Genomic DNA, 22,121 nt, shown 5'->3' with positions numbered 1-22,121 from the left:
ACACCAGAGGCATTGGATTTTATACGGCTGAGCGGAGACAAACGTTGCTACTATCAATCACTCCGAGTCAGTGGCTTGTATATCACTTTTCACGCCAATCACTCGACCCTCTGAAGAAAACGCGAGCATTGTACAGACACGCGTATAAATTGCGGTTACGAATAATCAACAATCCCGTTACCCAACTGTGACGACATAACAAATTGTAGAGTAATTAATCGTTCGGCGAAATCTGTCGTACGAAGAAATTGTTACGTATTTGCTTGTTGCAACAGTAATTCATTATCGATTACGCAACGCGGTTATTAGGCGGGATTCGCAGTGTTACATAGATTATAAAATCTTTCTCTCTCAACCGATTGCTCCGATCCTCATAGACCATCAATCAGACCGCTGCCGGAGAAATGGCTCCCGCTCTTAGCCGGAGGACCAAAAATTTATAGATTCGTATTCCCGAAAGGGGAGCGAAAGTCGCGGGGTGTGAGTGTACGGATCTCTCGAAAGCTCCCGAACCAAAATCATTCACTCCGGTATTCATGCGCTGTATCATAGGTATACATATAGCGCACCTCCCTATCCCCGAATTCGCCTGGGTACGAGAATAGAATCACGTGAGCAAAAGATGCTTGACTTATTCAGGAAGAATACTCCATGAAACTCTCACGAGACGCCAACAAGTACGAATAACAAGTCTTTCTCTATAGTCAGGGTGAATATTAGGGTGAATTGCATACAGAAGCGTTTGGAATTTTGTTTGGAAGAGGAAAAAACTTCGAGGGAGAAAACTTGGTACTTTTTGTAACAGTGGTAACGACGCGAACGTCGGAATCGGCGGAATTATGCAGCTACGGCTATACATATTATGCAAGTTCAATTTTACCGAAAATCACATGAATTTATGGATTTATTCCAAGGCCTACCCGATATACTGAAATTTTTATAAATCTACGCCGAGCTATGCGTTCCTGACCTTCTCGATTACATAGAATGGATAACAACGCTTATATGTATTACACATATATCACAGTCACGGTCTTAATCAATCCCATTCGCGTGACTGCCATCATTATTTTCAAATATTTTCCTTCAGCTGTCCAGATTACAAAGACGTAAAGAAAGCTCGGAATTGCGGTATTAAATTACAGATCTACTAATTCCCGAAAACGGTAACGCAATATTAAAAAAAACCGTGATACCACATGTAGGTCAGCTACGTCGATACTTGAGGAACTTGGCCAGCTGTGCGGATGTCTTTGTTTCCTTTTATAATGAGAGCGATAAAACATTTGCGATAGATTACGGTAGCTGAATCCGCTATGTCAGGTCTGAAGAAGAATCTCGCTTCTGGTCGGGAAGAAACTTGATAAAACTCGAGAGATTTTAAGGACTCAATTGAACAAGTTTTGAAGCACATTCCAAGCGTCCCAGCATCGCAGCAACGAAGTATAAGGGACGTTTGGCGGTGAATAGACAAGACTTGGGTAAATTCAGTGTGAGTACAAACCGAAAGGTGAACACGACGCCCAGACACAATGCCGAAGTGAAAGAAAGACTTCACGACGTGACATCGGAGAGAGTCAATGATACTCGAATGTTAAAAGGCGAGCGTCTGCTGGTGCAGGCGAGCTAACCCCGAAGGAACTGACAATGAGTGACATGGTCCCTGTAGTGAAAAAGGCGTTTTGACAGGAGGAGGAGTATATCAGGGTGAAACTTAACCCGTCGTCAAACCTCGTCTTCAAGTCTGAGCACCGTTACCAGAGTGGAGATCCCGAATGAAAGCTCGATCAACCCTTTCGGGGTTCGGGAAGCCTCGAGGCGGGATAAATGTGCCTACATCACCGAGGAGAAAAAGAGAAGAAGAAGTGAAAAGGGCGTCGAGTCATAAGGAAAGGGCAGTTTATGAAGAGAATGTTAAATATGTGGCACGACAGAGCGGAGGGTGCGGTATCAATGATGTCACGCAGCCAGGTTTCGCTCGTGAATGAAGGTGCAGGACGTCGCCCCGCGTTCTCATTAACGGAAAACCCGTTTTGTAGGTAAAACAGCAGCCTGCTTAATTGCGCCTGCGTTTCGGGCATGAATGAAAGTGTTCCGAGTTCACCGCGATCGCTGGGGTTGCTGGCTGCAGTCTTCCAAATTCAACTGTGAAAGGATGCATCAGGAATTCAAAGAGAATAAAAAAGTACATTATTTCATAGAAATTATTGTTGCTTGAATCTTCAAGCTTGTAAGAAAACAAATTTCAGTTTCGGTTAGGCGTACCGTTAATGGTCGTATTGGCAAGCCTGACGCGACGTGGTTACAAGCTAGGCGAGAAAATAATAGATTTACTGTTTGTCTGGGGAACCTGATCGTATCTCTCGTCTATAATGACGTTCCATATCAGTCTGTCGCTAAAAGCCTAGTCGCCTATTCCTCATAACTTCATGGGCACTATGGGCAAGGCCTGATATACACGTAGGTACCTACCTACCTACGGTAAAAGTATTCCCGAAGAATATTACCAAGTAAAAACTATACGCATAGAGTAAGACCCGTGGGGTGAAACCATGGCGCAAAATCTCCCCGTTAGACAAAGGCTCGTTTACCATATAACGAAGGGCTGGCTGCGGCATGACGCCACCCTAGCTTCAGCACTGCAGCCTCCCCCGAGTTCACGAAAGTAGAAGCCTAGCGAGTGGGTGAAACGGCAAAACGAGGCGGGGGTAATCTGGGTAACCATTTGCATGGAGCCGCTGCGAGGGTGCGAGGGGCACTTGAACGTTCAACTGTTGATGACGTATCCAGTGCCTGCAGGGGTGGCGGCTTTGTCGCGATGCCCCCCGAACCAAAAACGCCGAAAGCTCGGGGGTCGGCTTGACTGTTCGGTCCGAAGAAAAAACCCGCGGAGCAAATCATCGTCCGCAGAAGAAAGAGAGAGAGAGAGAGAGAAATTAGGATAAAAAATTAGCGAGAGCCGCATTGATTATATCCACCGCCGAGCCGATTCCGCCGTGCGCCTCAATTCTTCGCGGGGGTTCCTCCAGATTGACGATCGTAATCATTCGGAGTACATGCCCCTGGATTTTGTCATTCCAGCGGAGTATCTTCCGGACGTATGTATACGTATACATACATAGTGTACCCCGGGGGTGCGAGTAATTCTGGGCCGTTGGATTATTTATTTGCCTGATTACAAGACCACCCCGCACGACCACTTTCCACACCCTCGGCTGAACGAAATCCCCGTCAAGTCACTTTCGAGATGAGGAGAAAAATATCTTGGAGGCTCTCGTCGTCGCCGAATAAACGGAGAGCGTTATAACCGAGGGTGAAAGCGGTTATCCGTTAATCGCGCGTCGAGCTTCTCATCGGCACTGTCAACACCCGAAATCGGGGGAGGCTCAACGGCCACGAAGACAACGGACACTCTTCGCCGCGTGCATTATCCGCCGGGTCAATACGGGCACGTGAAAGCCCAAATTCCATGGGTTCTCATAACCAGGTAGTCGTCGAACGACCCGAGCGTAAAACGAGGGCGTTAAAGATCGCGTCGTAAAAAACGGATCATCTGAGAGACGGATTGTACATACAAACGCCGCTGCTAGTATATTTGAAATTGAACTTAGGGAAGGGATTTATCGGTTCAAAAAGTTTCTCGGTTCTTGCTCGATAAAACGGTGAGACAACGGCGTTTGATGTTGATACGATGAGACACTGATGATCCTGCTGACGACACGCGGACAAGAAAGTTAGGCATATCCGGTTCTATTAACGCGCAAAGCTTGCGGCGGCGTCAGAGACCAAAGACGATGTTTGATCGGTTAGCAAGCGATCGCCGTATGATTTTTTGAATTACACATACGATCGTCCAGCTGAAGGTGATTCTTTTAATAGATCATCCCGCTCTTGGCAATGAGGCAGATGTGTGTCGGTTTAATGCGTGGAATTCCGCATATAGGAAAAGGCGTGTTGTTATAGGGTCGTAACTGCACTGCACAGCCTCAAGCTCTTAAAGACCTTAAACGTTGGTATTCCGTAGTACGGCCGAGGAGCTTTCAAACTTTGACAAGATTTACTGACACCAATAAATTACAATTTAACGACTAATATATTTTACACGATTAAGCACGTTTCGCTTTCCCGCTGATAAAAAGCTCGCCGCAAAGAACTCCACGTACAATATAATGGAACTGAGCTGCAGGAATGACGACGACGACGATGACGATGATGATGATGATGATGATGATGATGATGAAACGGCGGTGAAAAATTACGCACCGTATTTCAGGTGTTGGGCCCAAAAATTGTTGAAGAAGTGAAATGCATTTGTTTAATTCTCAACTGAAATACAAAGCATCGTTCAATTATTCATATACGAACGTCCGTAGCCACATACCTTTGACAGAAACGTATGTTATGAATGCAGATGCAGATATCCAAACAATTATTGTTATACTCAGTTGTTAATTGCTACGAAAAGCACGAATAAACGTAAATTTATACGTTAAACTTGAACCGACAGTTGATTAAAGCGCGGTTTGCTATGAGTTTTCGCTTATCCGCATACCCGTATTTACCCGCGCTCAAACAATGGCGCTTTGCAAAACGTGAGCTTGCATATTATTTGCGCCCTTCTGCAGACACGGTCTCGGGGTAGATGATTAATTGTATGTTGTATAATTACATGCACCCTCAGATCTCTAAGCAGCATGCGAGTGTTCTTGTTTTTGTTTTTTTTTTTTTTGTTTTTTTTTTACACCACTGCGGATTGAACTTTGAGCACATGAGAAGAAAAGTTGCACTAAGAACTCATAGTGATTCGTTTAGTACAATGAATTTTCTGAACGATTGTCAGCGTCTGCATTTTTGTGATAGGTTAAGAGGTGACAAATTCTACCGTCAATTTTACATAATTATCGGGTGTTTGATTTTCATGAATATTGAACGGTAACACTTGAGATGACAGGTGTATACATTATATACTTGTTAATTAAAAGATAAGAAAATTAATGAAATCTAGTTTGTTTACATTAGATAAAGTTGAAAAGAGAACTTAGGAGAGTGTAATTTAACTCGAATTTAATAGCCAACGTGATTGCAGCGATGACATAAGTCGATACGAGGTCATCGCATGCAAATGAATATTTTAACGCTTCACTGATGTTGTACACTCTTACTTTTGGGAGTGGTTTAAATAATTATACCCGATAATAATGCCATTTTGTACAGTGAAGCTACGATTCGGCCAACCACTAATCATCCGGAGTTGAGTCAGTCTATGTTGTAATAGCAATGTTACCAGTACACTGCAAGCTAAAAACCAAATCTCTGGGTTCCATGCAGGTGTTTTTTTCTCTGTTAATCAATCGAGTTGAATGACGTAGCTACTAGCTACTAGACTTATATAATTCAACATTTTGCTTAAGCTGCAGCGGTCAGAACATTAAATGACAAAACTATGAGAAGCTGTTTTGTAAAAGCTAATTGCGCAAGTGCCGTATATTATGTATTATGTTCAGCTATGAACTCATAGTTGCAGCGAGATTTGCATGTAATGTTATTTATCCACGCTGCACGCGTCAAGAAAGAAAGAGTCATGCTCTGTGTGATGTTTCTTTCACGAAGAAGCGAGATGAAAAAGTTCAACTTAAAAAGAAGAAAAAAGTGCGCAAGGGAAGAATAAAGTAATTTGTATATGATGTTATAATGCGTTCAAAGTTTTCGAGAATCTGTGAAGCTGCCAAGATGTTTCCGCAGGTATTTATGACCCGGGTTTCTCTTACAGGCGAGGCAAAATACATGTACCTATACTTAAAGCGAGTTGGCATAATATTATAATGGTGAAAATGAGATACTACTACCAGTCTATTCGACGCGCGCGTTTGCGCAGTTTATTTTCAAACGTACTCTAGACGCCCACTATTATAATTTATGAGGCGCTTCGAGTCTCCTTTTCATATACATACCTGTATACAATATAGGCGAGTGTAACAGTGCAGAGTTGGGCAGAGTCTGACACATTATTATTACAAACATAAAGCAAAATTCATCAGCATTAATTCATTATCTGCAACGCTGTTGAGAGCTAAAGCGCTAATCAACTTGCCACCGAGACGGTTAATTGAACGATCGTTGAGCAGATTTTATCGCCAGGTGGAAATTAATAATTATTACTTCATTACGCTTTTAGCGTTATCGATATTGCATTGTTATCTTCTTTTCATTTTCTTGAACAAGGTTCGAACGCACAAGGAAATATTGGGCGAATTTTGAAAATGAGACTGAAATTTTTAGTCTCTTGAAATAAATAAACTCGTTCCTGTACAAAGTACTATTGATTTTAAGAAGAAAGAAACTTTCACTTGAAATTTTGTTCCGTCGCATCACTTCCTACATTCTATGTTACATATTATTTAATACGAACGAATTGAACGTGGTACGTTACTAAAATAATCAAGCCATTTTGCTGCAGTCTATTATGGATTCGTCTCCAATTTACAAGATAGCACTTCAACTTTACTGCATTGAGAAGTGGCCTACAGCAATGATTTGACGTTTATTGAACTTGTATCGACTGATTACTACGATGTCGAGTGCTGAAGGCTTCGAATAAACTTCTTTTCCGATAAACTTGAGGATTTGAAGAATAAAGCAGTGAGTGGCTAAAAAATATGTATCGAAACAACGACAGCATCGGTGAGGTGAAGCGTATACCAATTATTACTTCGTTCGGATTATTTCTGTTGAAAACAGTCGAGGTAAAAAATATGCCATTTGAAAAGTGAAATATACGTCTAGGAGAGCAGACGCTGCTTTGTGATTATCGTCTGCGACCAAAAAGCCGAAGTGTTTCAATTGGCACGTATCTGCGTATTATGCATATGACAGAATGACTGGAATTTGACTTTTATTCATGCGTGAGGAATATTTGTTTCGTTTGTTCAATCGACCATATGGTTCTACATACGTATAGTTCTTTCCCCCATTTTTTTTTATTATTCTGTTTCACCGACGCGGAAAACCTGTCGTACCAGTTATCTGAAGCAGTGCGGTAAAAAAATCTAGTCGTAATAAAAATTTTCCGCGTTATTGAATCCCGACTTTCTTTCCCACCAACAATTAGCGTTTGGTAAGAAAAACTCGTTGAACAAATTGACGTTCCTGTAATTTTCTATCGTACGAAGGCTACGTGCTGATTCATTTTCTTTTCGGTAACGCCGGGTCGATTAGTTTGAATTATACCATATGAACCATCCGCCACCTGCTGTACGTAAGTAAGGTTTGTCTTTAAATTTTCCCTAATTAACCGAATTCAACTTAAATTTTTCCCTCTGCCGCAGTGCCGAAAGCTACGTAAGTAATCTCATCTGCAACTGCTGCAGGAACCGCAGACAGTCCTGCCTGTAAACTGGTGTGCAGGGATCTGGAGGAGGCAATCTGGGACTCTTCATTCTTTTTCTTGCCCTGCGTTTTCTCATGGCTCCGGAACACGTGAAGCCTACCTCGCGAATGAAACGCATTTTCTTTTATCTCACCTCTTGAGTAATCTCGTTTTTTATTTTGTATTCTTTTGATCTACTATTACAAACGATCTATTACGATAAAAATTTATACAATCCTTCACGTTATATTAACAATCTAATCAAAGTCCTTTTGTTTTCGTTTAACCGTTCTTACTGAAGCAATACGCATTCTGATTATATACCGAGATGATTTACTAATCTTGATGGAAAATACTCGGTGTTACCGTGTAACTCACTACGTAAAAGCGTGACTTACTACGTGACTCTACTTCTCGTCCTTCGCGAGTTAATCCTGAGAGAAACCTCTTCTTCAAGACTTGATCCGCATCAGTGGGTAAGTAAAAGTTTGTCAGAGCTTTGCGTTTTATTTTAATCTTATTATTTGGTACTTCGCAGCTGCTGGCTCAACTTCGAAATCGCGCAAACAATTTTGCCAGCAGAAGTCTACAATATGGCATACGTGACGTTTCGGAGAAGAGAGAAAAAGATATACTGTCTCACACGAATATAACGTCGGAAAAGGTGAGACAGCCAAATGTCATGAAAGACTAATCAGTAATTTGCAAGTCGAGCAGCAAGACTTAGTAAATCATTTCGTACAACAATAGGAGATACACGTTATACTCACGCCGGATGCATAAAGAATTTCGACAAAAGGTGAAAATAGCCGAGAAACCTAGTTTTTGGAACAGGGAATGGAGATTTTGGCGTATCGCGAGTAGTACGCAAATATTAATTATTTATGACAATAAACAGGGTGATCGGTGGTATATCGTAAGTCGATTAGCGTAAACTTACTATACACGGTAAAGATATTTATAGATCTGATATGTATGCGAGATAATTTCATGCAGAGATTTAATCGGAACGCCGTTTACGGAGATTAGCTACTTCAGATACATATTTCTTTCTGGCACTTGAAAAGCCTGATTAAATCCAGAGAGTCAGTGAATCATAGAAGATGCATATGTATCTTCAAGTTCTAATTACGGATATACCTTCATTACGGAGCTTGAAACGAGGTGCGAATTGAAACACGTTTTACAAAGCATTTGCGCCATCGATACGCGGGTGCGTAACCTGATTTCTCTCGAGTCATCACGACTCTGCAACTATGTCCAATGATGTATCTGCTAATCAGATAAGAGTCGTGACCAACTGTCTCGGAACTTTTGGCGGACAGGCACGCGTGTTTCCATTTCGAGATAAGAAAGCTTCTCGTGGTTACGTTGAAATGAAAATTGGGCAAGTGCAAGCAAGCCACGTGATTTCGAGGGTTACGATTCGTAACACAGTAGGAATGAAACAAAACCTTTAGACACTACGAGAGAAATTCTCTCCCTGTTCACGCGTGACGACATACCGCATTACATGTATATACTGCACTGGCTGCGCAATGCTTGAAGAGGATGTATCACTGCCGCAGGTGTGGAACACCCTCTCACATAATTTAACACAAATTTTTCGGAAGAGATGCTTTCATCCGACACTATAGACTTTACTCTTAATTCGAGTCATTCGTTTATCTTACACTATATACGCTGATTAAAAAATTCATCTAACGCAAGGATGATATCAACAGAACATTGTATAACAAGTTGAGGAATCACTCGAACTTGCCTAAAATTATGAAATCACGAGTAGTTACATTTAAAACGCAAGTGAATAACCATCATTTGGTAAAACAGCATTGGTAAAATTCAATAATTTTTCTTCTGACTCTCAAGTTCATCGTTTCGAGTCTATAACAGACTGCGTGAAATAAAAAAAGTTCGGGCAGGCCAATTACACGGGTAGTTATAGTTCCAATTAGTCGCATAATGCTTCAAAGATCCAAAAAAGTAACACGTAACGACGGGGAAAAGGTCGCAGGTTATATTCGTGTCGCATGATTTTGTTATTTCATTTTTTCATCGACTTCGCGTCTTCTACCTGCACCGTATCTATGGATTTTCAAAGGTCATTCGAGCGTGCGATTTACTCGCGTGTGCTTTCACGGGGCATATGGTAATATAGGTACCCAGGTGGGTGGGTGTATAGCGAAGAGATGGTTCAGCCTGTAAAATACAACGTGGCCTATCCAAGTCTTAGCCCTAGCATTACCTTACCCAGCGAGGGTGTAACCTTCTCCATTCCGCAAGCTCTATTTCCATATGCTTTAACAATTCAACTGAACAAAGCGATATTGAATATTCAAAAGAACCAGCGAAAACTGGATATTCCGTATACAACCCGCGCATATTTAACTCGACACTCTTACTTTTACCTTTTTGCTTTTCTTAATAGCCTAGATCATTATGTGTATAATTAGTACAGATATAGCGTATATAAATAGATTTTACAAGTGTTCGCTACACCGCGAAAAATGTCCACCTGTAACAACTGTTACGAATGCATAAATGTTGTACGAATTTGCGCCGGTAAAAATGTATGCAGCATTATTGACCGTTATTTGACTAAACTTTCTAACTGCTCGCAGGAAGACTAGAAATTAGTTTCAAGGTCGACAGAGATTCAAGGCAAGCAAATATCGCGGGACGGTTGAGCCACCGTGTATGTTCGAAGGTAATTGAGTCGATAGCATGGACTAGTTGATGCTTTATCAACCGGACGTTCAAGGGAAATTGAAGAGATGAACGAAACTGGCTGCTACTAAATTTTCGGATCCTACAGTCGTTAACCGGAAAATCCATAATACTGGACGAGATGAACAGGCAACGAGCATACACGCTTATACATCTCCCTAATTCCCACATTTACTTGTCTCCCTCGGTTGGGTACAATGTCCAAATCTTCCATGTCCAAATGCAGTGGATTTCGGTTGAGCAATTGGCCGTGTAGACGAATCTTTCGAGAGTATTAGTTTTTGGGGAAAAGTTAAACCTCGTGTTACATTCTCACGAAACGTTACAACTAAATCTGATCTATTCGCAAGGATAAAAGAGACTTGAAGGTTTTTCTGGGCCTCAGCGAGACTGAAGGATAACTTCTGGGAGTGAACCTTTGGGAAAGGTTTTACCCGAAAACAGAGACGTCTTCAATGTTATAAATATTAATGGCCAGAAAGTTATTACATACGTGATATCGGCGCTGTTTGACTAGGCGGGTATAATATATGAATTATGCATCATGCTGAATGATTTTGATACACAACGGCGGACGAAGACGTAACGGAGACGTAACGGAGTCTATATAACATTATAACACAAATGTGCCTGCAGGTTCGCATTAAAGACAATCTAATTCCGACGGTGAAAAAAGTCTCCCGTCTACATTTAGGTAGATTCATACAGGTTAGATTCAATTTTCGAGTAATTCTGGAGTGAAATCAGTTCCGGAAGCAATCATACCGGTAGGTAAATCTGTGCACAAAATTTAAATGACTAGCTGAAATCCTCACGGAAGCTGACGAAATTGAAGGATAAACATATAATAAGCGGAATCGATTAGGACATAACGATCGATGTATCGTTACAAAGTATCAATTGACCACTCACATGAGAATATGAAGACCGGCCAAATTGAATCCAGGAATCCAGAGATCGTCGCTTCCGATTCTCCATCGTCTTCCAAAAGCGATTAAACTGGGCATTTCAATGACCGTACATATGAAAATGTGATTAATTAAATTGACGAATTAATTAATGCAACGTTGTTTCTTTAGCCAAAAGTCAACTTCGACAGCAGACAGTACTATATACTCGCCGATGACAACAACACTGAAGTACCACGCGGACGAACAGGGTCATATACTGTGAAACTTTCCTCGAGTGACGACTGCTGCGATAAAAGCCTCCAATACGCACGACCGACGCCAGATATAGACAACTCTTCCCCACACTCTCAAATTCTGCTGCAGCAGAGCAGCGAAGTGCTTACTTATACCGGCAAAAGCTGCAGCTACAAAAGTACACGCGGAAGTTAACATGCTGATAAGCATATGCTCTCAGAAATTAGCGATACTGACAATGAACGTGTGGATGATGCGCTACTGATTACACGAATTCGGAGCAATGCCGGATCCCGGGACGTCTGGAAAATTGGATGGTTGAAGGGGGCTCTGAGAAGCCTTGAGACGTGCGTGAAACTAGAGATCATGGAGGCGGTCGGGCGAGCCGTTAATCTGGTGGCACTGACCTTCCACTCCGAAAACAGCATGTGCGGGAGCGTGCTGAGAGGTGGGTACGTATGTTGGATCTTGTTTTAAATTAAACCCGAGTTCTGGCCTGGCTGAAGAACCTCGGATATCGAGTGAGTCGAACTGCACAGCTTCCAGCTTGGGAAGTTTCGACGATGAGGTTCCTTCGGACGCGTCGTGATAAAACCTATTTCGAGATGGAGAATTGAGGCACGAGAGAAGAGCAGTAAATGATCGAAGGAATGCATCCAACAATCAAACGACCGGTTCAACCTCTGACTAACAATGTATAAACACGATGATTCGGAAATGGCCGAACGTTTAACGACTATTCTCGTATACTGCACCAATTTTATATGTTTACACGGTAGTTTTACGTAGCGTACACGATATTTACTTGTCAACGCTACCTGCACACACATTCTCTGCTTACTCAGGAGTGTCACCCAGCTGTCCCAGCAGCGTGTCTGCTATTTTCAAACACCGCGGTGAGCTCCAAAGATCTGGTTTTAAACGCGTTTGGGTAACAGTCAACACTGAGATTTCTGTTAAACTTTTCCCCAATCTCACATTGATCTTCGATACATCAATGACGGCAGTATAGACATAGACATAGACGTTTATCAAGCAGGTGCCTTAGTTGGGTATATCGTGTCACGGATGAAGATATGTACGCGTATTGATAAGCGTTGACGGTATACCGCCGGCATCGATCTATGGAGGGAAAAAATTCTAGCGGCACGGAGTGAGACCTCACAAAAGTGCAGGGGGACATGACTTGCCCGGGAAGATTTTAACAATACGAAATATGATTTTATTCCATCGATAATAAAGTGACCTTGATTTTATCAATCAATTTTAATTATTGAAATCCAATGGCCAAATTTTTTATTTTTTTTGCCATGGGTTTGCTCAGTTTTTAATTTCAAATTATTCATTTCGAGTTAATAATTGCAATATACCATATTTTGTTGTTGCCACGAAGGCCGCTTTTCAAGTTAAAAAAGTATAATTCAAAAAGGACTGTAAAACAACATTTATTCATCCTGTTTTCCGTCGATACGATACAGGAAAGACGTAAGAGATGAGCGATATCTGGAAGATGACGAAGAATACTGAAAATATGAGAATTGATCACAGTATTACGGAAAGTGCATAATATGCGATAACGCGGGTGATATTTGCTCGAATGCAAATATTACAGTGATTCGACGCACGCTATACGAATCCTCGCCCACTCTAAACGAACACTGCATGCGTTTCTTTTGGATTTGACAGAAAGTAAGAGCACTGTAACGGCGTGACGGCCGCAGAGCTTTGACTGAGAAAAAAGCGCGTAAAGGAAAAAGGGAAAACATTCATTTGAGTCTGGACAAAGTGCAGTATAAGAGTGCATACGCTTTTACAAAACCGCCACTGACGCAGAAGTTGGTTGAAACTCCATCCTACGCGGCACTGTCTACCTATCCATCCGTTGGGTGGAACGGAGATGTTGAATGATAAAAATAATTTCCAAATAAGAATAACAGCTCAACGGAAATGCCAATTGAATAATCGAGTGCAATCGTGTATAATGTTCATTGTACTCGATTAGATAATTACAATAGATTCAGTCAAGAGCACGTTAAAGGCTTGAAAAATGAGGATGTGAACCTTATATTACGTAGTCATAAGAAATTGGCTGCAATATAGGCGTGCATGTATAATAAGTTTAAAAAATTGATCCGCCTGCAGCTCCGGAGAAAGATTAAAACGAGTTTCAAAACTCAAGGCTTTTGTAAGCGAGAATCAAGATGGTCAAGAAGTGCAACCTCATATACGCACACCTATATTGAACACAATTTAACTTACCATATGAGATGCAGAACGAAGAGGAAGACGCCGGGAACGACCAGGTCGTCACTGCCGACGCTCCATCGGCGTCGGAACACCACGATACCTGGCATGATCCCAACCGATCTCCAATACTATGTTCTAACGACGCACTTCATTATTAACAGCTCGTTAAAGTCTGCCAAAATATGCACAAATCTTGAGCCAATTGTTAATGTTTCCGAGCTATTCGGCAGCCCTTTTAGCCGCGTCGCTACTTCCATGTCTCTCATCTGTGTCTTTGCAGCACCTTTACTCGATCCACTCGACTTTTATTAAACACGTTGCACAGTTTCCATCTATATTCACTTGTGCGTATTATATTGTTACTTTACAATTTCACTCTTACGTACTTCAAAATACAGCTGTGTTTGCACGCCACTTTTCTCTCTTTGCATCGTACATATTGGTTTAAGTATAAATATTCGTATTAGCTGTTTTTTCACAAGATCCTCGCGAATCAAGAATGCAGCGTGTGTTACGGATAAATTCAGCTCACTTATTTATACGCATTATTTTACTGGTTTAGTGGTTACTGTTTATGTAATTTATTTATTATCAAACGAGCGTTCATCCACCGTGAAATGTATCATGTCACGGTTTGTACAGGAAACTACTGACCCATGTGGAATACCTGATACCCGATATCGTCCAGGCTCTTGAAGTAAGATCATTTTACACATCAAGCAATGATGATCAACCCGTCAGCGTTATTCCAAACCGGAAAAACTTTACCACGAAGTAAGAAAAAAATTGCTGAGGAATAAACGTATCGAATACAGAATTTCTTGATTCTCGTTAATTCATTGAAATCCATCATTTTGCACATCAAGCAATGATGATCAACCCGTCAGCGTTATTCCAACCGGAAAACCGTTACCACGAAATGAGGAAAAAATTGCTAAAAATTAAACGTATCGAATAGAGAATTTATTGATACTCATTAATTCCTTGAAATCCATTCACCTCGATTTCGCGACCACAACGGACGTGCACGAATTTGCAGCATTTTAACAATAATTTCTTTCTTTTTCACAGGAGTAAGATAATCTGTTGTGTCCACCGAAATTGTTATTACCTAGGAGTGGAAATAATTAGTAATTAAACAACATCAACGAGTATACATTATAATTCACATTTGGAGGAGACAAAAATTTTCAATGACAAAACTTTATCCGCCCGCTAATGTAACACCGAATTAACTATGCAGATTATACTACCACTATAATTATACGTGAATTGTACGTTGACACGAGCACCAAATAATTTGGTTAAAAAAAAATAGAATGACCAGTAGGGTATACAAATATGGTGTAAAAATAGGTGAAACCGAAGCAGAAGAAAGTATATCGGTGTGGCTGAGAGTCGTACCTCGGCGAGTAGTCGCCTGTATCTAATTGAACGCAACAGGAAGCGGCCTTTACAATTTGAAATAGTCATGAAAGTTCATTAGTTAATTTAAAGTGTCTCGCGATGAAGCTTCCTAATGCTTAGCCAACCTTAAATTCGTTATACGCATCGGAATTTTCTGAAATTAGGCTGAAATATTCTGTATTAAGGTAAGAAATTCAAGATACGTACAATATACCCGGCTGTGTGTACTGTAGAAAGGAAGGAAGCCAAGCGAGACGACTTTGCTAATTATGGATTACTGTATTATCTTGATTTTGAAACCACACGTGTACAAAAGTCTTGGATATACAATCGAAGAAACTTCCCAACGTTACGATTTGGCCGAGGAACTCAATTACTCGACGATCCAAAGCCAAAGACCGACGATCATGGATGCGGGCAGGTATATTATGAATCGATTTGATTCCACGAACCCATGACTCGATAATGATCGTAAGTATACACCGCAACCTATATAGGAATATAAGAATAGCCGAGTTTAGTTTGGCTGTAAAAACCGGGCGTAAGCTTATTTTTACGTTAACGTAATGCTAAGTGTGGCTGGCCACCGACGGGCAGAGGGTCACATTTTCTTTTTTTTTTTTCTCTCTGGATTTTCTCGGCAACGGTGCCAATGCAAAGCCTCGAACTGAGCTGGCTGCCTTCAACAGGCCTGCCTCAGGTAGAATTTATGTCATCCTCGTTACGTCGAGGATCGTTTCGTTGTATTGAATGAGCAGCGAGGTTGCGAGGAGTGTGTAATTGCACACAGAAATACAGGCGAGGTCCGATTTTGCCGGGATATTCTTGCTCCGAAAATCAAATTATTTGTCCATACCTGCACGAACTAACTTACTATATTTTTCTACTACGCTTGGACTTTCAACCGGCGTGATATACGTAGCGAGTAGTTACCTTGCGGAGAATTTTCAAATCATTCAAAATCATGGTGTTAAATTGATAGCGTTCGTTTGTAAAACAACTTGTCTAGGCGTGAAGAGGAGTTATAACACAACCAATCCTCCAGGACGAGTTAATTACGGTTATAAACCGGTTAAAAATATTTTCGATAATTTATATTACGGGTTGCATACATAAGTAATCGTTAATCCATACGGTGCAGTGACAAGTAGAGAGAAATTTAAGACCACTTTAATTATTACATCACACACATACACACACACGGTATTTTTTATTTTATTGAAAATTATTGTAAATCTGCAACGGAATACCGAAGAAACACTTGTCAAGTACGATATAATGTTAATTTAAGTGTATTGTAATAAATTGAAAAAGGATTGACTGTAAGTGCGCGAGTGGTAAGAACGTTTCTCGATTGGCTTACGTTGCAGTTTGAATAAATCGTCGAGTCAACCTGCAACGCACTTGAGCAATCAGCAATCGCGCGTCACACATCGAAATACATTACAACCTTAGACTCCTGCAATTATTAGTCATGTACATACTAATAACGGTGTGCATGCAGCGTATCGTCACATCGTTATCGACTACTTTTCCAAACATCACGGCCGACGGTGTATTGTGTAATAAATTTTTTCGATTAGTTTGAAAAACGGTAAAAATTCAAAGTGTAAAAGTGTACGCGACGCAAGTATAGTAGTTAAAAATTATCATCCCCCGTCTCGTCACGGTCACTGGAGCCTCGCACTATCGTCCGCTTAACCGCCGCAAGCTCGAGGAATTTGTCAGAGGGTTAAATCTCTCGGTGCACCACGTGCCACGGCCATCTCCGTCGGATCCGACGGATTGACGTCCGTCGAGGGCAGCTTCCTCGCACACACTGCACAACCCTCGGCGTCCCGGCGCTTGCGTCGAGCCACCCGGCGCTCCGCGCCGCAAACTCTGCAGAACCCCCTTCGCATCCCCCCACCTTTCATCGCACAGCCCTTCGCGATGCCGAGCCATCTATAGTCCAGTCGAAATGTACATTAGGCATTATTGCCTAATTTAGATACGACAATTTTCTTTTTGTAATCGTTGGGGGGGTCAATGGTAGTCTAAATCCACAATTTCGACCAGATTCTGCAGTAAGTTGGACCGCCATTGTGAATTTATCATTTAAGTCGGAGAATATCGATCCTAGACAAAAAATTGTTACAACCAAAACTGTGGAGAATTAAATTTCCTACGAATTTAGTTATTACCATTTTTAGTCGAAAGTCGAAAATTACCGAGTTATTTGACAGAAACAAATTCTCAACAAATTCGAGATGACGACCGAAGCTATTGCAGAATCTGTTTGAAATTTTGGATTTAAACTACCAATGACACTCCCCATCGATTGGAAAATACAAATTGTCGTATATAAAAATTGCAAATTCGGGTGTTTTTTTTCCGTACATTCCGATTGGGCTAATCGGCATCGCTGCTACTCGGTGCGAAATCCGAATTGAGAAACATTCAAAGTGCCTGCGACGTGCCCCGAGAAATTCGTTCTTTCTGCCCCTATGCATCTCAACCCCTGTCTTAAGTCAATGCTTAGGAGATGAGGTACTAGAGGTAAACGAGTACTTCAAGACCGAAGGGTGACAAGCGCCAGCGATACTTTACCTCAATAAGAACCGAATGTAGTATACATTATACTGCGTATACTATGTAAATATGATTCTTAAACTTTTCATTCGCCAAATCAGGGCTGATATTGATACAGCTATATCATAATAGGTATAATATACTTTATCGGAGCATAAATGTCGCGTCACGGGGAACGGGGAGCATTAAGTTCACAAGTCGCGTGAAAATTTACTGCTGAAACCCTTGATTTTATAGACTGATGAAGAAAATGGATTGCACCAAACGTGGTTTGGGCATTCTGAAGCTCACTTTCGTTTGACGGATGATTGTGATTGTATGAAAATTGATTAGCTATCGATTGTAGGAGGTCGATAAATTGAAATAAAAATCAAAATACCAGAAGACAGAATTCTCTTTACAATTGGTACATATTTAATGTTAAACGGATAAATTTTGTGAAATTTGTACAATTTCTGCTCAACTGTTTATTATACATCTATCGTCAATGAAATAAGAGTTTCACAGTGTATATGTAAACAAAAATAAAAACAATTTTCCGGAACAAGTAATATATCTAAAACGGTAGTGCTCAATTCTTGAAAATAGCTGACTACGTTGTAAAAGAATTTTATACAATTCTCAACGAGATAAATCGTTATGTTTACGATATAAGCATCTATTCCTGTATTTGTTCAGCGATGTAAATTTTCTCAGTACTTTGAAGATAATGATATATATTTGAATATAATCGTTAATCCTGCACGAAACGCAGTCAAAACCACCGAACGAACAATTGATAATGAGAAATTATTTGGGCTAATAAATTAAATTAGCCCCTGAGAACGGCTCGATTAATTTAAAGTGCCGGTTAAAGGTTGGACCGATTCAGTGAGCTCTCGAGCATCAAGAGAGTTGTAGTGCGACTAATTATTTTACACACGGTACTAACAAAAGCTCCACGCTAATAAGGCTGTAATATACATATTGTAAACGACGTTGATTTTTCTCATCGTCATTAGCAACAGCATAAAATATTCGGAATTACGTATTTTCATTCGGTAGTACGTGTTTTTGCTGGTACCTTGGCAGATATTTTGTTTTCTTTACCCAACAGAAGCAATATAATTCTTTTAGCGCAGTGCTGTAGAGATATAATTGTGAATATAGAGAAAAAGGGAGAACGATCGAATGCAAAATTTTAACAACGGGCGAGGTTTTATGGCTGATCGTAAACTTTGTTAGAATGCATCAATTGACTCAATTACACGCGTCGTAAAAATAGCAACGCTGACGCGCAGGGATATAGGATTTGAACAATAATTTTAAAGCACGTCCCAATCGCTAAGAAGAATTATTTTAGTGCCGCATGCGAAATTTAATTCGACGTTTTTCGTATTTCACTACGGAAATAGGAGTAAGCTCTCTTTCTACACGTTTGGGAAACGCGTATGGAAGTCTAGGTAGGATTGCTAATAATACAACTTTTTATATTTATATCCTGTGAAGTTTTTTAGTTTTAATGTAGCCGACAGCACAATAAAATAGACTTCAAGTTGGTAGTGTACTTCGGAGTTTGCAACAAGTATTCGAATGCTGACTGACTTATAATTTATTTATTAGCAGCTGACATTGATGCGGTTTCGTGTAATGTAAAGAAGAATCCAAAACACTGCTTACTGTTTGGCGAATTGAAATATATGTCCCGTAAAATATTTTCAAAACAAACTTCATTATAAATGACAAATTATATTGTTAAAAGTATGTGTTACGTTATATTCAAGTAATTCCACGCTGAGCATTATATGAACTTTATTTTCATCCCAAAAATACAGATATCATATTATAATACAATATTTATACATTTTTTCAAGTCTGAGAGTATTATAAACGTCAGTCTATTCACTGGTCTTAGAGTTCCGATTGATTCAACGAAATCTTGTATGGTTACGGTTAATCACGTTTTACAGTCTCCAGTAGCGTGAATCAGGTGCAGCGCAAATTCGTTGAAGCATTTTCATGTCACCGTTAATTAGGTTTCAAGCGGCGGAGTGTATGATTGTAACAAATGATAATGTATGAATATAACACGGTGTAGTTGCTAAAATCATCTAGCTATTTATATTTTTACTGTTATAATTTCACTAAAAAGATTATTGTCGCACAGAAAACATTATTAGTGTTTCAGGTCTGTACGCCATAAAATCGATTTTCGGAACTGCTGGTTCGCGGCACCATTTTTCACACAATTATCGTGATGACAGTATATCAGACATAAATTTCCTAATTTCTGGCCTGGTCATAATTATCTTGATACCATTCAACGGTCTTTTTAATAGCCTGATCAAAGGGAGTGAATTGAAAATCAGGTAAATAAGTTCTCAACTTCGCGTTACTTGCTGTCTTTTTATACTGTCCGTCTGCAGCTGAAGTGTCGTATACGATTTTTCCTTTAAAATCGAATGCCTTTATCAAAGCTTCTGCTACTTCGGAAATTGTTACTTCTTGCGATTCGTCCACTGAAATTTGGAAAAGATTGGCTTGCAGAGTTCGTTTATCTCGGGCTACTACTATACACTGCACCACAAGATATGAACCCAGTTTTGATGAATACCGATTTGTGCAGCACATTTTTTCAAATCAGATAAGGTAAAATTGTAAATTACAACTTCAAAACTTAGTACCTACCTGACAATATGATTGGCTCCACTGAGTCGTACTCCCTAAGGACCCAAATGAAAAGCTTCGCCAAATCTCTGCTGTAAATGAATTGTCGCAACGGTTTACCAGACCCCAAGACTGTGAAGACCTTGTCCTCGGTGTTACCTGAAACAAAATAGCAATCATTAGTTTGAACCAATTTAAAACAAGAATAGAAATTCAGCAAATCCTAGTATCTTGTTTCAATATTATTATTGTTACCATCCGCAATTATATCATGAAGTTTCCTCATCAATCCAGGAACAACATGACTAGCACTTGGATGAAAATTATCGTGAGGTCCGAAAACATTGCAGGGAATCACACTGGTGTAAAGTCTACCATGTTGTTGAGCATAGCCCTTGTTTGCTACATCAATTAGTCGCTTTGCATAACTATAACCATAGTTAGACGGGTGAGGGGGGCCATTATGAATCTGAAAATTGTTATTACATTCAATTGACACTTCTATTTCGATTTAACTGGTTTGATATCTATGGTCCACGATTGAATATCTAAGGTATTATTTATTCCTGCACACTGATCGACCCTCAATTACCAATCTCTTAACGATATCAAGTAACTGACGATAATTTCAATCTTCTACAATTGACTGAAATCAATCTTAGGTCACCATTATTTCCCACAATTGAATGAGTAATGTTTGCCTAAAAGTGGTACAATTTTTACTTACCATAGTTTCGTCAATGGGATAAGTTGTTTTATCTGGAAATATACATGTCGAAAGGCAAGATACTACTTTGCCAACGTTATGTTCATGCGCAGTTTGTAAAACATTGTCGTTCATGTGTAGATTTTTTCTCTGGAACAATAAGAATAACTCATTTCTTGAAATTATGAAACAAATTCCGCACAAAACTTTGTCGGTATTGTAATATTTACCAAAAAATCCAAATTGTGAGACATGTTATGGAATAATCCTCCAACCATAGCTGCTAGGTGTATTACATGAGTTGGTTTATACTTGTCAAATAAAGCCTCTGTGCTCTGCTTGTTACTGTAAAATATTTTGAAGTTTAGATAATAGATACCGACTCGATTCATTAGATTGCTTTTGCTCTTTTTTGACATTTTTCTCGTAACTGCTTCTACGAGTATTTCAATGCTCAAGGAAATAAATAAGAGATTAAGCATTTTCTAATGTTCTAATATTCCTAAAAATATGTGAAAATATTATTGCAACCAGATACCCCTTGTAGCATAATTTCATAAAAATAATGGAATACAGACAAATTCTGAAAGCAACAAGCGTACACGAACTAACGAATTGCTCTCATTGTCTCCAGATTCCTTTTAATCCGCAATCCGCAAGGCGACGTATACTCACCATAAATCTGCATCTTTAGAGCCGATAAATATCCACTTCTCATCCGGTCTCGAATCTTCATCTACAACTTCTTGAATGGCCTTACCGACAAGTCCAGTTCCCCCTGTGACTAGAATAATTTTCTGATTTCCAGACATCTGCAAAGGAATTTTGTTACGTTTATTCTTGATCAAGTAAATAAAAGATTAAAAGAAAGCATAATACTATCCACCGAATCCTGAATTTATTGTTAACAATATTCTGAACATAACCTCGATTTCGAAAGACAGACTACAAAATTGGAATGTTAGGTTGAATCCTGAACTGGGTGGTAAAGTGGTTCCTCTGCCTCTCCAGAGCTACGGTACTTGTTACGATATTGAAATAGATTGAAGAATTTTAACTGAACAATTATTGACGTCAGCACATATTTACCTTCCACGTACGTAGATCGCTTTGACAGGTGCCGACGAAAGAGTTTGTATCTACTTGCCACGTGACATGGCCACGGCGCGTGTGCCGACGTCGCCTGCCAGCTGCAACACGACTGAACATTGTGTAAAACGTGTTGCATATTCGCAAACTAGCAGGCGTTTCTACCCAACAATTATTTGTATAATTGATAAATTTCCTACGAATTTAATGTATAAGT

The 22,121-nt window shown here is 40.1% G+C and overlaps 2 protein-coding genes across 13 annotated transcripts in view; both read right to left on the bottom strand.

Moving 5' to 3' along the window:
• The window catches only part of LOC124408801 (diacylglycerol lipase-alpha), a 41,213-nt gene extending 27,164 nt beyond the window's left edge, over nucleotides 1-14,049 (bottom strand). For 9 of the 11 annotated variants that reach the window (XR_006929472.1, XR_006929470.1, XR_006929471.1 and 6 more), the window contains exon 1: nucleotides 13,498-14,048. Coding sequence is in view for 8 of the 11 variants with exons in the window: in XM_046886001.1 (XP_046741957.1) it covers nucleotides 13,498-13,592 (95 nt within the window). In the remaining 3 variants the exon portion in view is untranslated. Of the gene's footprint in view, nucleotides 1-11,005; nucleotides 11,146-13,497 lie in introns of those variants that run through there. The other 2 variants (XM_046885999.1, XM_046885997.1) reach the window with 2 other exon arrangements.
• A 5,246-nt stretch (nucleotides 14,050-19,295) lies between these two features.
• On the bottom strand, nucleotides 19,296-21,998 carry LOC124410019 (probable GDP-L-fucose synthase). 2 transcript variants are annotated; one of them, XM_046888113.1, is made up of 7 exons: nucleotides 21,742-21,757; nucleotides 21,491-21,627; nucleotides 21,046-21,160; nucleotides 20,837-20,965; nucleotides 20,365-20,578; nucleotides 20,131-20,268; nucleotides 19,296-19,961 (listed from the first exon to the last, which is right to left on the bottom strand). In XM_046888113.1, exons 2-7 carry the CDS (start codon nucleotides 21,625-21,627, stop codon nucleotides 19,726-19,728), a joined length of 969 nt encoding a protein of 322 aa, XP_046744069.1. In that variant the 5' UTR covers nucleotides 21,742-21,757; the 3' UTR covers nucleotides 19,296-19,725. The 2 variants fall into 2 exon arrangements, with proteins under 2 accessions (XP_046744069.1, XP_046744070.1); XM_046888114.1 differs by lacking the exon at nucleotides 21,742-21,757 and adding an exon at nucleotides 21,905-21,998 and having other exon boundaries at nucleotides 19,297-19,961.
• Nucleotides 21,999-22,121: the final 123 nt, after the last annotated feature.

This window comes from Diprion similis, chromosome 8 (assembly GCF_021155765.1).
Source record: "Diprion similis isolate iyDipSimi1 chromosome 8, iyDipSimi1.1, whole genome shotgun sequence".
NCBI lineage: Eukaryota > Metazoa > Arthropoda > Insecta > Hymenoptera > Diprionidae > Diprion > Diprion similis.
The sequence above is the reverse complement of the archived record's forward strand: the minus strand, read 5'-3'. Positions and strand labels throughout refer to the sequence as shown.

What these genes read in the sequence shown, in the direction of transcription:
- LOC124410019 (XM_046888114.1), bottom strand. Translation starts at nt 21,627, where the DNA reads ATGTCTGGAAATCAGAAAATTATTCTAGTCACAGGGGGAACTGGACTT. An exon ending in ATCCCATTGACGAAACTATG is followed by an intron (nt 20,579 to 20,836) that starts GTAAGTAAAAAT and finishes AACAATTTTCAG; the next exon opens with ATTCATAATGGCCCCCCTCA. An exon ending in GGAGCCAATCATATTGTCAG is followed by an intron (nt 19,962 to 20,130) that starts GTAGGTACTAAG and finishes TCCAAATTTCAG; the next exon opens with TGGACGAATCGCAAGAAGTA.